General features: G+C 30.6%; 2 protein-coding genes across 5 annotated transcripts in view; both read right to left on the reverse strand.

The window, feature by feature from the left end:
• Positions 1-433: 433 nt before the first annotated feature.
• On the reverse strand, positions 434-5,822 carry LOC132721505 (uncharacterized). The gene is made up of 5 exons (XM_060705823.1): positions 5,704-5,822; positions 5,259-5,308; positions 3,492-3,740; positions 2,845-3,212; positions 434-2,282 (listed from the first exon to the last, which is right to left on the reverse strand). The coding sequence occupies exons 1-5, from the start codon at positions 5,715-5,717 to the stop codon at positions 1,728-1,730; spliced, it is 1,236 nt and encodes a 411-aa protein (XP_060561806.1). The 5' UTR covers positions 5,718-5,822; the 3' UTR covers positions 434-1,727.
• A 6,425-nt stretch (positions 5,823-12,247) lies between these two features.
• Positions 12,248-13,693, reverse strand: part of LOC132721506 (endothelin-converting enzyme homolog) — an 84,550-nt gene continuing 83,104 nt past the window's right edge. For all 4 annotated transcript variants that reach the window (XM_060705826.1, XM_060705824.1, XM_060705825.1 and 1 more), the window contains one exon: positions 12,248-13,255. In XM_060705826.1, coding sequence (XP_060561809.1) covers positions 13,156-13,255 — 100 coding nt within the window. In that variant the 3' untranslated portion in view covers positions 12,248-13,155. The remainder of the gene's footprint in view (positions 13,256-13,693) is intronic.

The raw sequence follows: 13,693 nt of genomic DNA on the forward strand, positions 1-13,693 counted from the left end.
CATCTTTTCATGAATCTTCTTTATAGTTTACTTTCTTTCTCATCTTTTCACCAATCTTCTTTATCGATTATTTTCTTTTTCACATTTTTACAAATCGTCTTTGTATTTTATTTTTCTTCTGATCTTTTCACGAATCTTCTTTGTTGTCTATTATCCAGCACATTTTTTCACGAATCTTCTTTGTAGTTATTTTCCGACCCATCTTTTCACGAATAGTCTTTATAATTTATTTTCCTTCTCATCATTTCACAATTCTTCTTTGAAGTTTATTTTCCTTCTCATCATTCACGTATCTTTACTTTCTTTCTCATATTTTTCACAAATCTTCTTTGTAGTTTACTTTCTTCATCATCTTTTCACGAACCCTCTTTGTAGTTTTCTTTCTTTTTCATCTTTTTACAAATCTTCTTTGTAGTTTATTTTCTTTCTCATCTTTTCACGATTCTTCTGTGTAGTTTATTTTCTTTCTCATATTTTTCACGAATCTTCTTTGTAGTTTACTTTCTTTCTTATCTTTCCACAAATCTTCTTTATAGTTTTTTTCTATTATTTTCATGAATCTTTTTTGTAGTTTGAGTTCTTTCTCATCTTTTCATGAATTTTCTTTGTAGTTCATTTTCTTTCTTATCTTCTACAAATCTTCTTTGAAGATATATTTCCTTCTCGTCTTTTCACAACTCTACTCTGTAGTTTTTTCTCATCTTTTCACGAATCTTCTTTGTAGTATATTTTCTTTCTCTTCCTTTTTACAAATATTCATAGTAGTTTACTTTCTTTCTCATCTTTCACAAATCTTCTTTGTAGTCTTTGCAGTTTACTTTCTTTGTCATTTTTCACAAATCTTCTTTGTAGTTTACTTTCTTTGTCATCTTCTCACAAATCTTCTTTGTAGTTTACTTTCTCATCTTTTCACAAATCGTCTTTCTCATTTATTTTCTTTCTAATACTTTTACAAATTTTCTATAACATGTTACTCTGAGTCTGTTGTTGCCCTTTAAAGCATCCTTCCTCACATTTCTTTAATGTATTGTTTTATATAAAATGTTGAGTTTATTCTTTTATATATAATGTTGTTTTTAATTTTTCTCTCAACATAACAGACTATGTATGATGTTTACCGACTCTCCTTCGAGCAAATCGTCTGATGAATCGATCTGGTCAGTCATTTGTTTCACAGAAGTGATATTTACCCGGAGAGTATATACTCGTAGCACTAATACTATATGCACTTCTTTTGTTTGAAAAAAACAAAAACAATTGTCATCTCGAATCGCGTGCCATTCTTTTCTCCGCAGAAAGTTTCCGAAACATCAGTTATTGTTACTATGATTTGTTCCATACATTTCATCTCTGGATATATATGGAGTATAGTTTCACATGCGTTCATCTTTCGCATATCGTACAGTTACTGATTTTCGTGTAGAATATGGCAATCATTATATACAACAAATATAAAAAAATACAAATCAGCATCTCAACAAAAACAAAATACAAACAAATAAAATCGAAAAACTAAACCAGTCACTTTTGGAAATCATCCTTTCAGTCGTTGAAAAAAATGCTTAAATTCTTATCACACTTCAAGCAAAGAAGTATATGAAGTATTAAGTTTTGCCAAAAATGAAAATTTCTTCTTCAAGTTTGTTGAATTTGGTTTCGTTTCTTCGTAAAGAGATGAAAAGTTCGATGAACAAAAGATAACAAAAAATAATAAAAAATAAACAAATTTAGTTAAAATATTTTTGCATCTCTTTCCTAATTTTTTCGGGTATGAGATTGCTCACGTTTGCATTTCTTTTTTCTTGTTCCTTCTTTTTCTCATTCTCCTTCCTTACCCTTGACCTAAATCCGAGCCCTCGTTTTGCTGTATCATTATTCCAGGACTTGACGGGCTCGGATGACTTGTATGGCACAGCAGCAGCTGGTATAATGCAAGGTGTCGCTCGACCTGGCAGATTGGAATTAGCTTCCGCGGCCATTGAAGGAGGCATTCTCTCCATATTGCATGTAATGTCGGCGTTCTTTTGCTTTACTAGTGCTTTATGTAGATCTTCCAGCTCCCGTTCTACCCTGAGCGCCTCCTGTACATCAGCTTCCCAGTTGATTTGAACCTCTGCTGGCGGAGGTCGTGGCTTGTGATATTTCTGTGATGGATTGTACACAGAAATATCCTGGTCAAGCTGAGTGGAGACGCGCAGGGCTCTTCGTCTGTTTCTATATGTACCTTGCTGTGAGGTGTCGGGTTTGGGAGCTGTCGGAGGGGCCGGGCTGTAAACTGATGTCTGAAATTGGTTGGAGGTTTATATCATAATAGTGTAAATGAACGATTAAAATACATGATCAGATTTGTCTGCACGCGTGAAAGAACCAACACATTGTATAATTTTAAGCTTCTGCAATAATCATGAAGTGACATAAACAACTATATTACAATATATACACGTATATAGATATAGAAAAGTTGAAACAATTTAGTGTTTTGGGATACTGTTATGACTTTGTTTTTGAAATTGGGTATTGGATTGGGATTGGGCCTGATCTCAATTCTTTTTAACTTTGTAGAGGAATGAATGTCAACTTAAGCCGTTTCTAAAAGACGTAAGAGATGCTGAACTTTTCAATGTCTTTCGTTAACAGACTGATCCGTCAAAACAGAGTTTAATTTGCGTTTCAAAGTCTCTTGAAAAATTTCACTTTTTCCAGGCCTTCTGTCATAAAGGTCAGACTTCATTATTATAAGAATGTTTTCTATATTATTTATCAATGATTTATAGCAAAACAAATGAAAGACAGATTTGGAGAAATTGTAATAATGTCAATAGTCAATAAAAACAAAGTTAATACCTGTATTTTATTTAAACTATTGGAGTCTATGTGAGTAGTAAGCGTTCTTTTCGCTGTATCTGCTTCTCTTATGGTAGATACATCACTGGTATGGCATGGAACATGCACATTCCTCTCTTGGACATCTCTTCTATAGCCCTCGTGTTTTATCTTATTTCTTCTTTCATACTCGAGAACTTGCGGACTTTTTTCTATCTCACTCTTGTCGTGAATGCCTTCCATTAATGATCTATATAATGCATCTTCGTCGAGTACCTTTATATCTGTTTGGCGGGTCTGTTGACGACATGGTCTGTTAATTGGTGGCAACTTTGTTACTTTGTCTTCGAGTCCTCTCTTGTGTTCTTCAGTGTAATGCCACGATGGAACTGAAATATAAATGACAATAAATATAATTTATGCGTAAATAAAAGTTGGCGGTAGGTTTTGACATACAAATTTATGTTGTACTATGAAGATGTTCAATTCTTAAGTAATAATCATGAAGTAAAGACAATAGAAATTTCCGTAGCCTACTTTCCATACAAAGTAGTTCTAATTACTTACATAGATACACACATTAACTTATTTAAGAATATGAAATAATTTTATATTGCGCTTGTTTCTACGTTGAAGTATAATCTATTTAATCTACAATTTGTATTTACCACTCGGAGTTTTAGCTCGACTATGACAGGAAACATCTTTGAGTCCAACGTTTGTAGAAGACTTGTGTTCACCATATAGACAGTAATTTCTAGCCGGTGGTGGTTTTGAAACTAGATATTTACCGACGACGACGGGAGGAAGGCGTGTTTCATCAATTTTAGGCTTTGGTCTGGAGACAGGCGGTAAAATGTTACCATTGAAGTCGGGTGTGAAGGTATCACCAGACTTTGTAGTCTCGAAGCATTGATCTATAAAAAATAATTCATTAAAAGCGATTTATTAAAGATTTTCAGTGAAATCGTACATCTGAAATAATTATGGTTCCTATTTATTAAACAGAAAACAGACAGTTCAAATAGGTAATTTACAATCTGAGTTAGTGGTTAAATCAGGGGTTACTCAAGGATCAATGATTCTTGGACCCCTACCTTTTACTTTATCTATGTCGATGATATACATGTATCTATTCTCAATAATGATCTCAATATAGACTTTTTTATGCAAATGACTCTACACTTTATTAATAGGGTGATCACAAGATAATTTAAAAAAAAAGATTTAACTTAAATAAATATATATCTTTGGTAACATGCCTTTGCACCCAATAAAACAAAATGCATGATAATTGGTTCTCCAAAAAAGGTAAAGAATTTTAATACTCTTTTTCTGAAAATTAAATGATACAACCCTAGAAAATGTTACCGTTCTAAAGTGATTGGGCATTTATGTAGATAATGCGTTAAACTGGCATTAACAAATAGACTCTCCTTTGCAAAAAAACTAACTCTTCAAACATACCATCTTACCAAACAGACGAAGTAAAAAAAATTCTTCCACGGTATGGTGAAAGGGCACAAACTCGTACATCATTAAAGTAAATTCAATCCAAAAAAGAGCTGCCAAAATAAAAATTTAACCGGCGGATGGGTTCGCTAACATTCGATTTGTTAATAATTAAAAAGGCTGAATTTCAATTTTAGGGTGAAATTTCAAAAAGCAATTATTACAGGTACAATTATTTATCTTTAAATAATCTGGCACCGTTTTATGTGAGTAAAAATTTAGTTTCTCTTGCAATGAATTACATAATTTACGCATAATCGCTCATAAGGATCTTTTTTCTGAAAACAATACCTCATACTTATTATATAAAACTATTCTTTTTCTTATTTCAGTATTGATGTTTGTAACAAATCACCTTTTACTATAAAACAATGTTTGACATTACATATATTTGACATTACAATCTTTCAAAAACAGCTTCTAATTTTACAGTTGGATACATGATGAAAACTGAAGCCGTTGCCAGTGTTTATATTATAAGTTTTTAATTATCATGAATTTATCTAAAATTACTATGATTAATATAAGTGTCAGCAGGATGAATCAATGAAAATATCTTACCTTTTACATTTAAGAATATATTTGATATTTTGTTTGTACAAAGTATTTCAAATTTTGTATAGACCTACAAGTATTTTTCTGTTCTTTATAATTGTTATTCATTTTCTTTGTTATTGTTAAATCAGAAGGTCGTACTGAAAATAAGTATACATGTTCTCTTTTTCTGTAATCATTATTTGTAAGTTACCTTCTATATTTAAAAGATGATTTTATTATAATCATCATAACTCTTTTGCAACGTGGTTGAAGTGTCCACCTTGAAAATCGAAAGGTCTGTAGTTCAAATCCCGGTCAATGCTTGATTATTTTTCAGGTTTACGATAATTACAATAAATATTAATGAAATTAAAAGTAATACTTACCATTGATATCATCGAAATCGTATATATCTTCATATACTGTATCAACAGGTCTGAAAGTAACACAATGAGTCAATTGAATTACAATAAAGGTCTCTTATTTGCCGACAAAATGTCGTTTTTCTTACGTACGAACATATGAAAAAGTCCCGCTTTTATAATTGTCTTCTCAGATAGTTTTTGTTACATGTTCTGTGGTTGTAAAAATTAATAAATAGCTTCCCTCAAACCTTTACCCCCCACTATCAGTCTCCGTTTTCTGTTTGATGCAGAGGGATATTGCAGGGATGGGGTGGGTGGGAAGGGGGCTTCGTTTCGAAAACGTTGTTCTCCCTCTTTTATATTTACTTTACTTGACTTTAGTACTATAATGTATACGGTGCAAACATATCGTAATATATTTATGTAATCACTAAACACGTTACTATAGAAAATAGAGAAAACTTACTTGTATTTTGTCATATTTGCAATTGTTTGACGATTTTCAGGCGATCAGCAAAAGCGCAGCTTGCAACCATCAGCAACGTTAACGTTGCTATGTCACGTGATAACTCGTTGCCACCTTATTGTTTGATGATAACTTGACGTACTTTTCGACGTCATTTTCTGTGACGTAATCAGGTCCCAAAAACCATCAATATGAAACAAAAAAATAGAACAAACTGACGTGTGTAGACATTTTTTCTTGAATTGATTTGCAAATTATCGGATTATTTCGTGTTGTCCACCATCTTTTTTCTGCTTTTTGTAGTGATTTATTTCGTAACAAAACACACATTTTGAGATATATAAACGATATTGAATGAGTTTAGGTTCAATACTGAATTGAATAAAATTATTTAACACCAGCCTATGACTCTTCTTATGAACCTACACGAATATAATATTCTATTCATCACAAAAATAAAATAAGAACCTTTTATGGTAAAAAAATATTTATTTACTGACGCGCTTATATAAACAGTGCAATGCTTACACTACGTCTTTACGCTAAATAGAGGATATTTGTTTGTTTTGCATGTAAGATTGAAATATAATTTCACTGAGTGAACACCAGATGCAATATTATCACGAGTGGCGTAGCCACGAGTGAAAATATAATTGCTGGTGTTCACGAATGAAATATATTTCAATCTTATATGTAAAACAAATAATTTTTCTTTTTATTTCATGCTTTTTAAGTGATTTTAAGTACTTTTTTACTAAATTTGCCGCGTAACGTCGCGCATTCTCCCATGTGACGTCATCACATCATGACGTCACATTATCAATTTTGAAAAATAGGTCTGTTACATTTCTCTAATTTTGTTACATTTTTAACATTATGTATGATGACATCGACTTTCTTTTCCTAAAGAAGCAAACTTTACGCATGACGCCATATATTTCTGCCTGTTATTCCATTCAGTTATGATTTTCCTTTCATCCGCATTCAGATTATATATGTCCGGCTACAGTACAGTGAAAATTATATTTTATAAATTTCACTAGTGGTTTATCAGAATATAATCATCTGATATATTACAATAAAACACTGGAAAACATGAAATAATGTATGTTTTTTTCGCAAGTGACGTCATGTCAAAAACTGCACGGCCGTGCCATACGGAGTCAGGAAAACGGCACGGGTATGTGATACATTGAAATCCGCCATCGAAGTTATAAATGGGTATACATATTGTATATTTCATGACTAAGGTAAATGTAATTAGACGACATGACACGACGGCATCAATTTGGGCGCCAGATGATTCTATACTTTCATGAAACATAATTTAATTTTGACAAAACAGTGATCTTTTCCAAAGTTCGCATCATTCCATCAAAATATTCAACAGACTAAGGACGATGATTCATTCAATTGCTCGTAAAAATATTGTTTAAAATAATTGTTTCTTCTATTTTTAGCTCTGTTAACGCCGGATGACGTAAAAAAAAACCTATAATTAACTGAATCTTACGCTTTGGTGATATTAAAATTTACAAAACCTGTTTATATTGTACACTTTTGAACCACTCGAAATTACAATTATCATTTTATATAGAATCTGAACGAATCAACTCAGAGCTCTATCATTCATCATTTTAAATATATACACGTCTCTATCAAGATGGATGGATGGCACTTTGAACATTAAGTACATAATTTCAACGTGTCGACATAGTAACAAACTGAGTTGCAATCAAAAATATGTATTATATTATATTTTGAGCACACACCGGTTGTTTCACCTAAACAGCGTTCCTGGATTTATTTTTTGCAATGTCCTATCTCCGCAAGTTATATACAACTTCTCCTCTGAATTAGAAACAGGCACATTAGACAGATGATATTAAGGTTATTTTCATCACCAAAACGTCATGACAATGACCTTTGACCGGGCAAAAATTAAATTTAAGAAAATTTAAAAAATTTGACCTTGATGGTCAAGGTCAAGTAGAACTCAAGGTCATATCAGAATAAATCAACATGTGACATATTATCATGTGTTCTTTGGTGTAAGTATAAATCAAATTTGTATAATAACAAACTTGGGAGAATTTATGTAAATTTTACTAATGTGACCTTGATACTGGAAATTGTCTAATAATTGTATGATATCCATGTATTGTATACAACAACTTTGGTACAGCTTTATGTAAGAATCATGTCACATTACCATTATCACATTTGGCTAAGCAGTTTTAGAGGAGATACTCGATGAAAGTTGGCCAGACACAACGGACAGTCTGGTGATAATAGCTCATGATCTGGCGAGCTAATATCAATAAAATGATGCAAAAACATATAACAATAAAGTTTTATTAGAAATATTCCATATATTTTCTTATATCAGCAACACAAGCATGTTTTCATACAACCATTTCACGAACACATTTTCCTTATAACAAACTGTAAAATAGTAAAATACCAAAACAAACATGTTTCAGTTTGTAAAAGAAGTCATTAGTATAAATGTATAAATCAATTATAAAAAAAGTGAAAATTTAAAATATAATTGTAAAATATAACAATCTCAAGCAAAAAAAAATAAATTCTGTTGTTGGGTATTAAATACAGTGTAGCCTCTGCAGAGAGGCCACCTGTAGAGCAATCACCCCTTTACAACAACCAGGTATCTTTTTTTTCAAAGGTAAGATATGACTACAAATTTAGCCTCTATGTAAAGTAACTATTATGTCCTAATCAATTTTTGTAGAGCAATCTCACATGTAAAAGTTCAACAGGAATATATTAAAAATGCATATTAAGTGTTACTTGTTTTAAAAAGTGATCAACAATTATGAATATAAAGACGTTTTAAGTGAATGGCTCCAATATTTGAGCCGTGTCACGACAAAACCAACATAATGCGTTTGCATCCGCGCAGGCTGGTCGCAAACCCATTGTGTTGGTTTTGTCATGGCATGGCTCATTTGTTGATTATACATTAAAACTAGGAATTTTTCACAAAAAGCTTTAAAGAAGCATGCCTCCAGATTCATTTTCGTGATCTAAGCAAACAATAATTTGACCTTGACGGTCAAAGTGATTTATAGATCAAGGCAATATTTGAATTACTAAACATGTTTGTTTTGTTATCAGTGTTATCTTGTAAAATTATAAATAAAAAAATAAATTATAAATAAAAAAAATAATAATTATTCTGGTAAAATGGATTGGTTGAATGATTTGAAATTTTATATGCAATTTATTTTATGTTATACATAGAAATCCAGATAAACATCTACAATTGTTAAGCTTATCAACATAAAATTTACACTCTAAAGGGAATTAATATTTTCTTATGAATATTCCGGAATTTTCCAAAGAAAAATGCTAAAAAAATGAGATCTATACTTGAATTACATCATATTTGATGTTACTAAAAATAGTACAAATATCTATTTTTAGATCCTTTGATTTACAGCAAAAAACACAGTACATTAAAAGCCAATCAAATCAGTCTCACATTAACCCTTTACCAGCTGGTTTTCATCGGTGGACTTTTGCAGCTTCCATTATTGGAACAGTTCATTATCAATTTCCGGTATTTCAAGATGAAAATAAAATTTGAAGTTTAGGTCATCCAACAGTATAGACCCTGGTCAGATGTGCTCGCTGGCCCACTGGCACCAGAGTTCTTAAAAAATCATAAATAGAGGATATTCAAGTTTTTTCTATAAATACATGATTTATTTTCATCGAGTGGTATGAAAATAAATATTTCATAAGTGGCGGTAGCCACGAGTGAAATATGGTAATTTTCATGTCACAAGATGAAAATACATCATGTATTTATGGAAAAACTTGAATTTTCTGTTTATTATGATATATATATTTTTCTCATTTTTGACAATTAAAAATTTGAAAGACTTTCCCTTGAATTTTGTGTACTGGCAGAATTTAAAAGAAAGTAGTCCGGCAAGACACCAGTGAAAATACAGAAAATATGTTTCACTGCAGTGAAAAATAATTTTTTTCTGTGATAATACGGAAACTGAAAATACATATTTATTTCATCAATATTTCTCAATATTTTCATATATAAGTATATAATAAAATAAAGTATAACCATATTACACAAACTGCCCAAAATATTATCAAGAATTATTTTTCTGACACATCCCCGTATATACTATCATATATTATGTTATTAATTATGTGTTGAAAAAATAATTTTTGATAATATTTTGTGGCAGTTTGTGATAAGGGGTATAATTTAATTTATTTTACGTTTATTTAACGACTCTGGTGCCAGTGGGCAGTGGCCTGGCTCTATACTGGTGGCAAAGATTAACTTTCAGTTCCAGCATTGGTAAAGGTCAATGAGTTCATCCAGGCACACTTATAACAATAACTACAATAATGATAATGTACATTTATTACCTTTTTTTTTAAACAACAATACATAACATATATTTACAATTTATTCAATAACAATTAACAATTAATATGATTCTGTTCACAACTTTAGTATGAAAAATGTGTATTCATATACACTGTTTAGTATATACAAAGGTAACTAACTGTCTGCACTAAAGAAAATGATATTCAAAATATATATACATCAATTTATACACAATCAATAACAGTCAAACTTGTGAATAAAGGCCAGTGAAAGGAGAGACCATGCATGGCCTTTAAAGACATGTGGTCTGTATTTGGAGTTTAATCTCTTGTTTTTCTGTCAATGACGATTTGTCAAAGAGTGGTCTTGAATTACAGGGCAATCTTTATCAAAAGGTGGTCTTTGACACATGTTTGACAGTATGACTTAACTCTTCATCCAAAAAATATTCATTACGTTAATTTATTGTACAATAACTTGCAGGAAACTAAATCACAACTTAAAATGCCCTGTTGGGCCGGATAAAAGTTTAATTTTACTTTATTTGGTCACATGACAACACAATGCATTTCTATTATGTGAAAAATCTTAAATTTTCATATTAATAAGTGCATCATATTATGCATGCATGGTTCTTTAGGTGCCTTAGTTAAACAACACATTGATATTTACCAAGCCTATCCATTGTCAATAATTGATGTTCATTCCATATGGAAGCCAATTAATGAAGAACTGTTAACATCATTTTTTCATTACAAAAAGTGATTAATTACTGTACAATGATACTAATTTCAATTATCACTGACAAAATTAAATTCCTCATAACTTAAGTGCATTATGCATGTGTATTATCAAAGTGCAAATTTCAAAATCGTTAACGTAGATAAAATTGGCACATTTCCAAATGTACAAAAATGCTATCATGATGACTTTTCTTTATTAATATGATATCATATAAATAATATAAAACATAAACAGTTGTATATAACTCTCACACAACAACACGAGCACCACCTGTGGTCGTCTGTTAAGGGCAATGACTATCTATATTTGATTCCAACAAAAAAGTTAAAATGGGACATAACTTCAAAATGACCACCAATATCCAATTTTTACAAGTTAAAAGGGGGCATAACTCCAAAATGACTAACAATATCCAATTTTGACAAAACAAGTTAAAAAGGGGCATAACTCCAAAAATTGCTTTCAGAATATGCCCCTTGTCTAACAACTGCAGCTCGTCATAATTAGCAAGAATTCCAAGTTGGTAAATTTTAAAAAGTTTGAATAATGGGCTACATTAAGTTTTGTGCATAACAGTGTTGCAATTGCTAAATTATAGTTTGACCTGTTCTTCAAAACAGACAAGCTATAAATTATAAAACTTTTAACACAATACAGTGTAGACAAATACAAAATGCATTAATATTTACTATTGAATATATGGCCTATCTTATATATAGAAATATTGGCTTTTTAAATGGTAATTTACCCTTCTGAAATGATGCTACCATAACACTGGTAAAATATAATTATTATACACAAAGTAAAATGTTTAAAGGCACATTATAGCTCAGAAATCCATATTTATTAAAAATCTTAAGAAATGTCAAACACGCGTACAGCTGAAGAACGTAATGCTGAATATGCAGTAGCATTGAATGTGCAGTTATGTGTCGTGAAGATGGCAAAATGTAAACAAAGTAGTATTATGACTTTTATACAAAATACTAATTCACTATGATTACATGTATACTTATTGGCAACAAAACAAGAGAAGCAAAGATAGTTAATCTATATAGCAAATGAGTATTTAGAAACTGTAAAAAAGATACAAGATATTTAAAGATCTTAAGAAATAATAGCATTTCTGAGGCATAATGGGCCTTTAAGAATAGCCATTAATTTACTATACATGTATTTACAACAATAATTACCAATCACAGATGATTCTTATATACAAGTACTTTTTTCCCCTTTTAAACTAAAAATTATTCTTATAAAACAAAGGTTTATATATACACATTATATATATATAATTTAAATTTAAAATGTCCAATCTTTACCCATACATCATACAATAACATTATTTTTTCAATGACATTTTTTTTCAAGTTATTAATATATACATGTATACATCAACTATAATTACACTTTAAAATGCTAGAAAGATTTACTTAGCACTCTATTAATTAAAAACAAATTCAAGACATAAGTTTAGCAAACATTCTCTGTAAATCTTTAAAAAAAATCTAACAGAAGAATGAATATTCAATTTAATATTATCAATATTATTCTTGTTGTGGTAGCTGTCACCAGTATAGGTAGAAGTTTTTGTGGATGACTCATTGATTGTTACCCTAGTGTTATAATGAGGACTTGTGTCGCAGGTTTAAAATATTTTTTGAACCTTATCACTTCGAGGGTTGACTGCAAAAATGTTGTTAACCTTATATCAAATAAATTACTGCAGTTTTGCCGTCAAACCCTCAATTTGTCAATTCTATAATATGCCCTTCCTTTTTATTGTCTTATTTTATCAAATTAGTCGTAGACCCATCTCTGCATACTAAATAGTAACCCAACATAAACATGGAATTTATTAAAACTCACATGATTTATTTGTTATTTAGCTTTATGTGATGTCAGAGGGCAACAATCCTTAATAATGTCAAAGGACAATATCACATTTTCACCTGCTGACATTACAAAAAGGCCCCTTACGCGCACATGGGTTACCGACTTCATTTTAATTATTAGTTATAATGATTTACACCTCTATTTCGATTATTGATATATTAAATGGAGAGTGATAGAACAAAATTTTCATTCCTGACAAGATAATGTCAGCTTCCGCTAACACATCACATCACATCACCCATCTTGAGTAAACATTTCTTTCTATAACTCTCCGAGGGATGTTATATTTACATAATAAACTACATGGTATTCCTGTTTTGAGTTGGTAACATAATTAAAAGTTAACATTGCTTCATTACACTCAACACCATGTAGAACACTTCAATATATTATATAGTTATGTATAAATGATATTCGTCTTCAACTGTTTACCACACAATACATTTTTTGTCTGGATTCATTGGGGAATTCCTTGGGCAATTATATTCTCTTGCAAAATCATCAGAATTTGATAATGTCCCTATGACCCTGAAATATAAAAATATCATAACACTAGTATTGGAATAGAAATATATAAAGGAAATTTAAAAAGAACAAGAGCTGTCACAGGAGACAGCGAAGCTCGACTAATAAAATACTGGACGCAGTAAGGAGGACAAAACTATGAAAGAAAAATCCATTATGTATAATTATGTATTAAGTTATAGAAAAAAAATAACATTTGTTAACATTAATTCCAAGATCAAGGGGAATAATTCTAGAAATAGTCATCCTAGAGTTATGGACCTTGTCACACAACATTTGTGTAATGATAAGAAATATATATTTGAAGTTTGAAGTAGATACCTTAAAAAGTAAAGAAGTTATTATATTTCTTAAAGAAAATCCTAAGTTCAAAGACAGATAAATCTGTAAATATTGCTTCAAGAGTTATGAACATTGTCACATAAAATGTAATTGATGATA

This window comes from Ruditapes philippinarum, unplaced genomic scaffold (genome assembly GCF_026571515.1).
Source record: "Ruditapes philippinarum isolate M1 unplaced genomic scaffold, ASM2657151v2 ctg5124_1_1_1_1, whole genome shotgun sequence".
Classification (NCBI taxonomy): Eukaryota; Metazoa; Mollusca; class Bivalvia; order Venerida; family Veneridae; genus Ruditapes; species Ruditapes philippinarum.

Excerpts from the sequence above, each read along its gene's own strand:
- LOC132721505 (XM_060705823.1), bottom strand. Across the intron at positions 3,741-5,258 it reads CGATTTCGATGATATCAATG|ATCAATGCTTCGAGACTACA; the intron begins GTAAGTATTACT and ends TATTTTTTATAG. Across the intron at positions 3,213-3,491 it reads TCGAGCTAAAACTCCGAGTG|TTCCATCGTGGCATTACACT; the intron begins GTAAATACAAAT and ends TTTATATTTCAG.